This window comes from Gossypium arboreum, chromosome 13 (assembly GCF_025698485.1).
Source record: "Gossypium arboreum isolate Shixiya-1 chromosome 13, ASM2569848v2, whole genome shotgun sequence".
Lineage (NCBI taxonomy): Eukaryota > Viridiplantae > Streptophyta > Magnoliopsida > Malvales > Malvaceae > Gossypium > Gossypium arboreum.
Window position 1 is genome coordinate 49,277,588 of NC_069082.1, and position 13,204 is coordinate 49,290,791.

A 13,204-nucleotide genomic window follows, 5' to 3' on the forward strand; every position below is an offset into this window, starting at 1 on the left:
TTTTCTAACTTCGCCCTTATTATTGACCCAACATATTTAGAAGATATGTAATATGCCTTTACAAAAAAAATATGTCAACTATCTTATACGAAGATAATGTAACATGTATAGCTCCATTGAAGGGTGGTTACATCAAAGGTGATAGAACGAAACATATTTCACCAAAACTATTATTCACTCATAATCTTGAGAAGAAATGTGATATAGAAGTTCAACAAATTCATTCTAGTGATGATTAAACAGATTTTTTTACCAATGCATTGTTAACTTTAACATTTGAAGGACTACTGGACAAAATTGGAATATGTCAACTCAAAGATATAATGTGATGTTGTCATTAGAGGGAGTAAAAAATATATTGCACTCTTTTCCTTTAATCAAGGTTTTATCTTACTAGGTTTTCGTGATAAAATTTTTTAACGAGACAACTTGTAATAATAGATTATGTACTTTTTCTTTCATTAGGTTTTTATTTCATAAATTTTTCTTAATAATTTTTACTGAAACATTTTTATTGATAGACATTCAATGGGGAGTGTTGTAAATCTATTTATAAATGGATGTTCATAATCTCAAATTTATCTTATTATAACATTTAAAGAATGAATGTCTATAACCCTTCTTAAAACCCTAAATTATTTACAAGATACCTTAATTTTAATCCTTAATGCTTTATAACTTATGATATTTAAAGCCCTATAAATAGAAAACATGTACAAACTTATTGTATCGTAAGTAAAAATAAATTATCTTTCATTTTATTGTTCTTTTAATTTTATAATAAAAATTATTTAAGAAACATTAAAATTTTTAGCTTCACATCTAATAAAAATTTATTTAAAGGATATTTATTAGTAAACTTGGAAAATGAAAATTAAAGTATTAAATAATTCATAAAAGGCAAAAAAGTCGCTTTAACGTTATCTAACCAATGTCTGACGGACAGGTGGTAAAAAGCTGATATCGGCGCTTTTCCATCATCACCGACCACTTGTCCACCCAATTAAAAACAGCCAACTCACTAACATCCGTGGTTACACCGTATAAGTAACCGTATCTTAAAAATATACACCGTCTAATCCCGCTTTTAGCTTATGGTTTTCATTAAAAAAAACAAAATAATCATCGAATCACAAAACATTAATCCTCAATTACGTTCGCTAATCCCAATTAATAATCTCAATAATTCAACCCATAATAACTAGAATGCAAAATTTTAGAGAACTCATTAATCAAGTTCTCATCTCACCCTCCTTCCTCACTCTTCCTCAGATTATTTTTCTTTGCACGGTGAATCGGAAATCCAATTAATATTCGGGTCGGATCTTCCGAAGATCCAAATTCCAGTATTCTATACCATTTTTTAAAGCTTCAAGCTCTGGAGTCGGATCCTTGGGCTTTTTTCTCTCTCTTTTTGTTCCAGGTTCGTCTGTAATGGCTCAAGCAACGGGGAGGGGAAGAATGGTAGGGAACTATTTAGTGGGTCGGAAAATCGGGTCGGGTTCCTTTTCGATTGTTTGGCATGCGAGGCATCGAGTTCATGGAACCGAGGTGGCGATAAAGAAGATCGTAACGGGTCGACTCAATAAGAAGTTGCAAGATAGTTTGATGTCGGAAATCTTTATTTTGAAGAGAATCAATCATCCTAATATTATTCGACTGCATGATATTGTTGAGGTTCGTTTCTTCTTGTTCCCTTTTATTTAATTGTTTCCTTTTACTATTAGATTTTAGGGAGTTGTTTGGATGCCGATAAAGTAGAGGAAGAAGTGGCGGAAATGGAGCTATTTGAAAATGAGTTGTTAACTAAGGTAGGGACTGAAATTTGGGGCGCCATTTATTGAGGGAAAGTTCTTCTTTTAAGGAAAATGATGAAAGAACGGAGGATGTGGATTCTTTTTAACTGAAGATATTTTAGAATGCAATATTGAAAATGAGAAGAATCTACTTTTTGAAAAGAGCTATCCGCGCATACTCGTATTTGATGGAAGCAGAGAATGAAAGAATTAACGAATAGTGGAAATTTCAGTCAATCTATATATTGTGTTTTTTTCTTTGCTAAGCAAAGTTTTTTATTAATAAGAAAAGCTCATTACAGAAAATGAGCAACATCATTTACAGGGGATTGAACACCTAAATTGCACATCACGCCTAATCTAATACAACAAAATCCTTCAAATCAACCCAATGGAATAAACCACCATAAGATTCATCATTTAAACAATAAAAACGTACAATCAGTCACCTTATCTAGTCAAATTAGCCAGCAATAAAACAAAGTTAAGCCTATAGCATCCATAATCTCCTTCCTATAGCAAAACATTTGACAAATGATGCCATTGGGAATTCAGCAACTAATACTAATGGAGAAGTCTCAAGGATCATGGGAAGCAATTTGGTAAATTTGCAGTGGTCAAGAAACTAAATGGTGAATCTAGTTTTCATGTATTTGTTTGTGAAGTTTGCAGCTTATATGTATCTATATCTCTAAAATATTTGCATCGTGCTGGAGTGGTTATATGCTGTGCCCTTCATTCCATGGACTGGTTAGAGTGGAATAATGCATTTTGTAGTAGCAATTTTTCTTTATGAGTTGTAGACGCATTTTGTTAGTGCTTATTTGATCTTTTGTAAGTTGAGATCAACTGGAAAATGTCACATATACTTTTGATTTGAATTTGAAGTTGTTTGGGATAATGTTGATATGCCATTTCTTTCTTTGTTTACTTTCATTTGTTATATGAGCAATCATGTAGTGTATATCTTAATCATATGTTTATTTTGGTTTATATACCTGTATTTAGGTTCCTGGAAAGATACATCTTGTATTGGAATACTGCAAGGGGGTGACCTTTCTATGTGTATTACACATCATGGATGTGTCCCTGAAGCAACTGCAAAGCATTTCATGCAGCAACTAGGTATGCTGCAAATTGTGTCTGGTTGTTGGTTTTCCTTCTCCTTTGAATTTTGGTTGGTTAAACTTATATGATCATCTTTGTGCAGCGGCTGGCCTACAAGTTCTCCGTGACAATAATCTTATACATCGTGATCTAAAGCCTCAGGTTCATTTCATTCTCTTTGGTTAAAGTTTGAATTTTGGTATAACTTTATGGCTACTTTTGCCTAATAAGGAAAAAAGAAAGCGCAATCGGAAAGGCATATTATTTTCTTTTTGTAACTTTAATAAAATAGAGCATGGATGTAACAGGCTTTTCCCCTTCTAAATCAAGTTTTCTTTTGTACCTTGTTATGAATTGTGATGAAGTTGCATATATTGGTTAATGTTCTTTGGTATAGACTAGTCTTGTCCATGTAAAGTTTTCTTTCAGTAGGTTCTCTTTATAGTGTTGTTGTTTCTGGAACAGAATCTTCTTCTGTCAACAAATGACCGCAATGCGGTTTTAAAGATTGCGGACTTTGGATTTGCAAGGTAAGTGATCGCATTGCTCCACTTGCTTATTGGGTGTTATCTTTCCCTTTTTATTTTTGCATTTTTTTTGGAAGGAATTGTATAAAATGTACTCTTCCATCCTCCTAGTCATACGCATTAAGCTTGGCTGTATCCATTTGGCTACATGTGCATTGCAAGTAATTTTTTTGGTTGTTGGTACTACAATTTGAGACCGCCCCGCTTCTTTGATTGTTGGTTTTATGTGCTTATCTAGCTTCAGATGTTGTGGAGATGGTTTCTATTCTCAAATTTAAAAGATAGGTGAGCTTAGGGTGCTTCATAAATTGTGCTTGGCAGTGAAGAATAAAACTGTGGCTTCAAAAACAGGATAAGTTTGAAAATAATTGCAGAAATAAATGTGGCTGCAATGGTTTGGTCTAATTGATTTTTAATTGCTGATATTAGTCAATGAAGTTATTCACGGTTATTGTCTATTATTGTTTCTCATTTGTTGTCATGTTCATATTTAAAATCTTCGACTGCAACTCCTTTGGTGTTGTTTTTCCATTAAAATAAAGTTCATCTGTTTACATAACCCTTAATTATGGACAGAGGGACAAAAGATGAAAAATATTGAGATTTGGTAGCAACTATGCTGTGCAAATCTGTTTTCTAGATATTTTCCCATGCATAATCTATAGTTAGAATATAATATTTCTGTTTTGTCAGATCGCTGCAACCTTGGGGGCTTGCTGAAACGTTATGTGGTTTACCACTTTACATGGCTCCTGAGATAATGCAACTGCAGAAGTACGATGCAAAGGTGATAGTTACTCCACTCTTGGGGCTCCTCTTATTTTGTACATACCTGAAATTACTGCCTACTAATTTTGACTTTATTACGCAGGCAGATCTCTGGAGTGTTGGGGCTATTTTATTTCAGCTTGTTACCGGGAAAACTCCTTTCACTGGGAACAATCAAATTCAGGTTTAAAGAACTTTCTTTTTGTATAAAGTGGGCCCTGCTTTCTCAAAAGTTTTAACTTTAGACTTGCAAATGGTGACCTGAGTTGAACAGTGATTCTTTTGGTGAGTTGACAGTTTCCTTGATCTATTTTCATATCTTGTCTTGTGCAGTTACTCCAGAATATTGTGAAATCAACTGAGTTGCTTTTCCCTGTGGAAAACAATTATTTGACTGCTGATTGCAAAGATTTATGTCTAAAACTGCTGCGTCGTAATCCAGGTATTCCAAGAACGTAGAAGTAAATACTAACATCTAGCATGTAGTATTGAATTATCTGCTTACATATTAGAGAACAGAACAAACATTACATTATTAGGTGCTACTTAATTCTAGGATGATGAGGCTTGCCAAAATTAGAGTACTTGAAAGAATGCTCTAATTTCTAGGCGTCAACCTCAAATGGATATGTAGTTTGTAGCTATAGTTCTTATCCTTTTCACTTGAATTTTGCACAAATGATGTCATCCACCTATTTGTTATTTTAGCCTACTACTTACAAGAATTATTCTAATATAAATAACAGCCTCTAAAATGCTTAGATCATCAAAGAAAATGATGCTACGATAAAGCTTTAGTTGATCTGTGAAGAAAAGGAGCAAAGAGAACAATAAGAGACGTTTCATTCAGCAATGCTATCAGCATAAACTGTGCTGAGCAATTCTTATTTATATGCTTGTCCTCATTCTTGGTGTTCCCTTTATCCTTGTACTGCAGCGGAACGTTTAACATTTCAAGAGTTCTTTAATCACCCATTTCTCTCTCAGGGCCAACCAAATGAACCATTGAGGTAAATGAGGAGATGATTGTTCCCATCTTGTCTTGATATACATTATCCCTCAGTTCCCTAAATAATTTACCATTGCTCTTTTTGCAGGAGTCAGGGAATTTTAGGAAATGGTTATCCATTTTTTGAAAGCAGACCTGGAAGTACTGATGAAAGCTTTCAGGAGGATTGTCTTCCCTTCTTTCTGGATGATGATTCTAGTGGTCCTGAAGGGAGCCCTTCCTTTGAAAAGAAGAGGTCCTCAATGAAATCTGGTTATGGATTTTCTCCCAATGCAAAAGATACTAGAGAACAAACTTCTAATCCTTTGAATAAAGTCAATTTTACATCCAAATACAGTGGTACAAGACATAAATTAGATGATTCCAGTTTTAGACATGAAAGCAGCAAGGTTTCTGGTGAAACTCTGTATGAACCTCACAAATCCATGGATCAAAGATCTACAAGTACTCATTCAAGAGGTACCAACAATATTATATGCTGCATTTTGCATATAAATATAATTCCTGCTGTGTCTAGCTAAGCATGTGTTATGAGCAATTGTCTTTGAACAACATGTCTGATTTAATTATCACTCTTGAATTGCTTTCACAGTTGGGGACACACTGAAGTTGAACGACCAAGATTATGTTCTCGTATCTGGACCTCCCATGGATGTGTCATTTTTAGCTAGCACTTCCAAGCCAAACCATATTCCATACAAACTGGAGAGTCCACCCCTGATCCCCTTTACCAGTAACACCACATCAACGGCTCCTGTTGCAATTGTTGGTGCGACCAATATTAATGTCTATCATGTAGGAAGCTTGGAAAGTCAGAGCTCTGCTCCTGGGACTTCTCCAGGGTCCATTGATGTTGGGGATGCTCTGGAACAGCCATCATCTCATTGCATCACAAGGATAAAGTCGTTACAGCAGTGCGCATCTGCAATTACAGAGTTAGTGCATGAGAAGGTTAGTCCATAATACACCTACTATAAGTGCATTATGCAAAGTGGTAGAATAACATACTAATTCTCTTTTTTATCCCCAATATCTTCTCCTGGCATGTTTAACTGCCATTTAACCAAAAACTGTCTCATTTGTACTTCTCTTGGTATGCTGGAACATTTGATTGGCTCTCTTGGATGGACCTTGGCATGGTCTGTTAACATACGTTGATGACCATGTATGCTTACACAAGGCAACTAATGGATGAGTGATCTCACTTCAACTTGCTAGAACGTAGTATTAGGGAAATGTTGTGTGGTTGAAGTAATCACTGTAAACAGCTTTAACATTTAGATCTTTTCACCTATTGCCCTTTTCTGCTGCTCAATAGGTGACTTTTGGGGTCAGGAAGGTTCTTGCATTAGTAGAATATTTTAAATGATATGACTCAATGCCACTCCTAATGGTAATTGCTGTTGCTTGAGTGGCCATTTATGCTAGCTGGGTTCTCTTGGTGTTTTCTACGCTAGCACAAAGTTTAATGAGGTTGTTCTATATTGTAACAGTATCATGGTTCTTTGATAGACTGAGGCAGGTAAGCATCTTGAAGCGTTCTCAATCCAGCTTGTGATTCTTGCAATTTGGAAGCAAGCATTGCATATATGTCATACACAGGCTGCATCAGCTATGGAAGGAAGTCCGAGCCAAGAGACAAGCAGACTAAGGAGTAGTACCAGCAAGAAGCTTGGAACGTCTGATACAGAAGAGTCTCCAGAAGATATATCCTCGGAGATAGAGAGGGAATTTCTCCAGGAAGTTGAGCATGCTGAGGAACTTGCCAATGTTATTGAGCCTGGTAAGCCTTTGATAATTCTATCTCCCCGCCTCAATAGTTGTTGCTCCACTTTGAAATTGCTCAAAAGGATAAGAGACTGTTGTGGATGCTTTGTGGGCCGAACCTGTTAGGAAAGGCCATTAGTTTTGGTTCTCTAACTAAGGCCTAGTTTTTTTTATTGTCATTTTATTTTAGTTGATTTCTTTCCTTAGGTTTCTGGATTACAATTTTATTTCAGATCCATATTCAAAGGATGAATAGAATAATAAAACTGAAGTCGAAATTTTATCAAAACGCTAAAGAGATTTGGGTCTCTTTAATGAGTCCTAAGGTTTTAAGCTCCCTTTGATGAGCTTAAGTGATCTTCTTGTTCATCGCCGGTGACTCAACCCCAAACTCATGGTCATAGCAGAGAGCAACTTAAATGTACGACTTTTTTCAATTATTGCTGATGTGTAAAGAAACAAAGTAATGCCACTTGTCTTCATTCTATGAACTTTAAGATTCTAAATTAGCATTTTACCATCATGATTGCAGGAAGTACAGAGATGCCTGATGCAATGGAGACGATATTCCAGGCTGCCCTTGCTTTGGGAAGACGTGGAGGAGTGAGTCTTCCTGTCACCTTCATATCTATCAATAATATATATATATTGTTAGATGATCATTTATAATATGAAACGAAGTAATATATTTATTTGATGAATGCTATGAAAGTTTCTTGAATTAATGTGATATAAGAAAACAATTGATGAAAACTTAACCTGCTGAAAATTTCCTGCATGTATCTTTGCAGGTTGATGAGCTCATGGGCGAAATGGAAAGTGCAGTAAATTTGTATTCAAATGCAGTGTGTTTGTTAATCTTCCTTCTAGTTGAAGCACCATCCCTCATTTTGAACCCTCCATTTTCCCTCACAAGCTCAGATCGGTATAGGCTTCGAACTTACATTGATTTTCTTAGAAACAGGCAAGGTTGCTCAAGATCTCAGAGGATGGCACTTCTGAGGAGCAAGGATCAGGCATAAGATCAAACAAATTTTTTTTCTTTTCTAATTTGTGCTCCTGATGACCTGCTGTCTGTAAAAATATTTATTTGTACAGTTATTCTTTGATAGATGGGAACCGTATCCTGTTTGGATGTTGTAATATTCTCATTTCTGAAATTAAAAAAAATGATAAAAATTAAAATGTTTCCATTAGTTCTGATCTTCCAACTGCTTCTCATGGCCCTGCTGATCAATGGTCGGTGCATGTATGTGTACTCCTGCCTAATATCACTATGAATGCACGTGACCGTACGTAACAATTATGAGGTCAAAGTATTAAAATAAATGGTTTTTTTAAGGGCAAACGCCCTAAGCGAGTAAAAATAATCTCAAGGTAATCGTAAAGCAGTGGAGTTTAAATACTCCTGAAGGCTGCCCATGAATCCGCAATCCAGGCTCCGTGGAGGAAGCGGAGTGTGCCATAAGATCAGCCACCATCGGCTTCTCGGTATATATGCATGAAGCAAATCTCGCGTTATCAAATACATAGCTGCTACTTTTTTTTTCAAAACAAAGTGTAGAATTATTTATAAGTCTTTACTAATTTTTAAATAAAAGGATAAAAAGCAATTGAGTATATTTAAACTTTTATCCTTTTACATTAACAATAATAATAATATCAATATAAAAACAACGAATAAATATCTATATTCACTTTTATCATCTTAATCCTAGTAGCATTATCGCTTTCCGCAATTAATTTCCACTACCCCTTTTTCCTATGTGAGCACAAGACCATCATAAGTTACCTTCATAAAATTTGCATACTTCCGCTCTAATAATATGCTACAAAGTTCCACCAACCTTAATATTTATTTTGCGTGTTAATTGTTTAAATTACATTAGGTTAATCGGTCAAATCTAAAATTAATTAATTTATCGATTTAAAAAGAAAAATTGAACCAAATGAATTGCGAAACATTTTATACCTTCATTGAATTGCGAATTGTGAATAAATTGAATTGGTAAAAACTAGTAAAAGCGTTTTTTTTTTAATTCTTAGCCCAAATTGTGGAAAAAAAATAACTCTAAACTCACTAACCAACTCACTCAAACCCAACCCAAATAATTTTTTTTAATGCATAGTTAATGCAAATTACTATGTAATGTTATAAAATTATTAGTACTTTATTTTAAGACTTGGGATAATCAACGTCATTATTAAGCAATTGAAAATTTATTATGATAATTTCACAAAATTCTTTTACCTCCAAAAACTACAAATATTCTAAAGGTGTAAACATTTTGTTGTTAAGGAAGAAATTGAGAAATAAAGAATGCCTATAGAGCACATCAAAGGAGGGCTTGATTGAAAGATTGAAGATTCAAATATGACTGGATAAAGATTGAAAGGTTGAAGATTTTTTAAAAGTCGCTGGATAAAGATTGAAAAATTTTTGATATTGTTACAACTTTGTAATTAGTTTAAATTCTAGTTTAAATTTAATTTTAAATTTAGAATTATTTAGATATAATATTTAGAATTATTTAGTGATAATATTTAGGAAAAATCTAACTAAAATTTAGCACTAAAAGTGTATATAAATACTTAGTGGCTACAACCAATTGAATATAGTTGGCTTTTGGAATCAATTAAATTCCTTAATTTCTTTTCTTTCCTTTCCTGCATCACTTTTCTATACTGTTTCATTCATTAATTCATTTTTTTTAATTTTTTATTTTTTATTTTTACTTTCAACCTTCTCTTGGTTTAATTACTTTCAAGGCCTTTCTCCTTTTCATCTTCCACAATCCCACAAATCAATTTTCAAAGCATGATTTTCTTCATGATTAACTAAACCCTTTTTAGCTTTAGCCCGAAATTACTCCAACAAAACAATCGTGAGATTCAAACCCGCTAAAAAAAATCTCTCAACGCAGTATTTTCTATCTTTCCAGTATATGAGATAGTACAAATTCGTCCCTTAAAGTTGATTCAGCTTCGGTCAAAAAAGTGCACGTTGGGTTGGAGTTGTTTGGCATATAGTTCGGAAGATGAATCGGCCGTGTTGTGTTCGAATTCCCGCGAACAAATTGGTGTGTCTAGGTGGGAAAAGCCAGTTTGACTCTGTCAAGGGAGATAAAGATCGAATTTAAACGACCTACGCAGTTGAGGCCGTTGACTTGAGTTGGGCTTTTTAGATCGTAAGGCTGTCGAAATCTTAAATTGCGAACACGTGTATCGCAGTTAGAAATTTGGCAAGAGTCAGTTTGCAAGTCGTACCGAGATTGACTACATAAGGAAAAGTTGGCGATCGGTACGTTCTTGGTCGCTATAACCAGCTTATTACTTGGAAGGAAAAATCTATTTCAAGGATCAATTTAAGATTGGAGTACACCGAGGCTAAGGCTAAGCTTAAAAAAAATATTTTATTTCCCAATTTAAATTTACATTTTTGAATCTATTTTTATTTTATTTTATTACTCTTCATATTTCTTTATTTTATAATCTTAATCAATCTAAACCCCTCTTTTTTTTAGCATTGCTACGCACAGGTCCTGGGCACAACTGTGACCGCAATAGTGATTCTAGTCACGAAAAAAGGCAAATTAGATAGCCAGTCCCTGTGGATTCGACCCTACTACTCTATACTACCATTTTCTGTTATTTTGTCGTAGGAATTTATATTTGGTGGTTTGACACCCATCAAATTTTGGCGCTGTTGCCGGGGATTAGTGAAAATTTCTAATTTTTGTTTGTTTTCTTTATGACCAGATCAGAATCAAGGACTCTAGCATTTGAACCAAAAATAGAAAAGTTGGCTCGTACACTTTGAAAAGAAGCTATTCAGTGCAGTAAATAACCACAACCCGATTTTGAAGAAGGATTTTACACCAAAGATATCTACTCATCTGAAGATTCAAACGAAATGGTAGATCAAACTATACGCCAAATTGCAGCTACACTAGATGAACAACAACTGCTATGCATAACTTATCTAGTAGGCGAAACACCATTCGAGTTAAAGTCAGGATTAATACATTTATTGCCTACTTTTCACGGTTTTAAAAATGAGAACCCCCATACTCATCTGAAAGAGTTCCACATGGTTTGTCTAAGTATGAAACCAAAAGGAGTAACTAAGGATCAAATAAAGCTATGAGCTTTTCTTTTTTCATTAGCTGACTCTGCTAGAGAATGGTTGTTTTATTTACATCTGGGATCTATTAATACTTGGACTAATATGTCTCAATTGTTTCTTGACAGGTTTTTCCTAGCAGCTCAAGTAGCCGAATTAAGGAGGAGTATAGTCGGAGTACAATAAAAGGAAACAGAGTCACTCTATGAATATTGGGACAAATATAAGAATTTGTACGCAAGTTGCCCACAATATGACCTGTTTGAACAATCGCTCTTACAGTATTTTTACGAGGGGTTACTCCTAATTGAAATGAAGATGATTGATGCTGCAAATTTTAAATAGTATCAACCACCTATTGAACCTACGAGAAGGGTTCATGAGCTAAGTACTCCTTCCATAGTAAATAAGATTGATGAACTTACAAATATGGTTAAAAATATGCTTGCAAGACAGACGAACCCAGCTCGGATGTGTGGTCTGTGTGGTATTTGTGCTAAGCCTGATCATCCTACTGACTCGTGCCCGATTTTACTTGAGGACATAACTACACAAGTAAATACCGTTAGGAACTTCTTAGGGCCACCTCAAAGGCGCTATGATCCATATTTGAACACGTACAATGCAGGATGGCGGGACTACCCAAATCTAAGATATGGATCGAACCCTCGATACAATCAACCAAATCAACCAAGTCCACCTCCACCTCAACAGTATCAACCTCCAAAGTCATCTCTCGAAACCATAGTAGAAAGGTTATCCATTAGCACCAAAAAGTTCTAACAAAAGACTAAAGCACATCTCCAAGAAATGGATCAGCAAATAAGCAAGTTAGCTCTTATGGTTAGTCATTTGGAGAACCAAGGATAATTACCATTTCAAACCGAGCCGAATCCATGTCCAAATGCAAGTACTGCGATCGTAAAGAATGGGAAAGATTCAGAACTAGTGCTTGGCACGAGTTGTGACCACGATGTTGAACAGGAAGTCGAACCAACTAGTTCCACTGAACCAGTACCTCATAAACCATTAGTTGTACCTCCCTCATACCCTAGAAGGCTTGCCAAGTTAAAAAGGAACAGGAGGAAAAAGAAATCCTTGAGACATTTTGAAAGGTAGAAGTTAATATTACTTTACTTGATGCAATTAAACAGGTTCCACGCTATGCAAAATTTTTAAAAGAACTGTGTACCGACAAAAAGAAGCTCCAAGGAAACGAATGGGTAAATGTAGGAGAAAACGTTTCTACAGTGCTACAAAGAAAAATCCCGCCTAAGTGTAAGAACCAATGTATGTTTTCTATATCCTGCAAAATAGATAATATTGGCATAAAGAAAGCCATGTGTGATTTAGGAGCATCTATTAATGTAATGCCTTTATCTATTTTTGAATTGCTTAAAACAGGGGTAATTATTCAATTGGCAAAAATGTCATGCTTATATCCAAAACGGGTACTGGAAGATGTTGTCGTAAAGGTAAATAAACTAATTTTTCTTAGAGACTTGTACATCATTGATATGGAGGATGACCACTCAAAAACTGCTTCTGATATTCTACTCGGGAGATCATTCCTAAGTATTGCACGTACAAAGATTGATGTTCATAGTGGAACCCTCACTATAGAATTCGACGGTGAGGTGGTAAAATTTAATGTTTATGAGGCGATGACCAACCCAACACAATGTTAAATATTTCTAGTGTTGATATTATTAAGCCACTAACGAAATTTCATTATGAGTATCATGAAGGGGACGGATTACAAACTGTACTTTCCAAAAGTTTAGATATCAATATGATGGATAAATTGAAGGAGATAATGACGTTCAGAGAACTAATTCGAAAAACCGTTGTTCTATTGGAGATTCCTCAATTCCCTAGAAGCTAAGGTAAGTACTTTGAACTTTCTCTTTCTAAAACTAAACTGTTGCCTTCTATTTCACAGGCCTAAAAAATAGAGCTTAAACCATTTTCAGAACACTTGAAGTATACCTATCTAGTTAATGGAAACACTTTATCGGCAACAGTTTTAAGTAAAATTTCAGGATTAGAAGAGGAGAATTTAATTCGAGTCATTCGACTTGTATGCATAGAATACTGATAGAAGAAA

General features: G+C 34.8%; 1 protein-coding gene across 1 annotated transcript; it reads left to right on the forward strand.

The window, feature by feature from the left end:
- The first annotated feature begins 1,081 nt into the window (after positions 1 to 1,081).
- On the forward strand, positions 1,082 to 8,170 carry LOC108457928 (serine/threonine-protein kinase ATG1c-like). Its single transcript, XM_053024502.1, is given in 14 exon segments — positions 1,082 to 1,677; positions 2,805 to 2,838; positions 2,841 to 2,921; positions 3,007 to 3,065; positions 3,369 to 3,433; positions 4,124 to 4,217; positions 4,302 to 4,382; positions 4,532 to 4,640; positions 5,136 to 5,208; positions 5,296 to 5,666; positions 5,800 to 6,158; positions 6,720 to 6,990; positions 7,507 to 7,577; positions 7,766 to 8,170. Coding segments are annotated over 14 exon segments (2,142 nt in total). The 5' UTR covers positions 1,082 to 1,434; the 3' UTR covers positions 7,997 to 8,170.
- Positions 8,171 to 13,204: the final 5,034 nt, after the last annotated feature.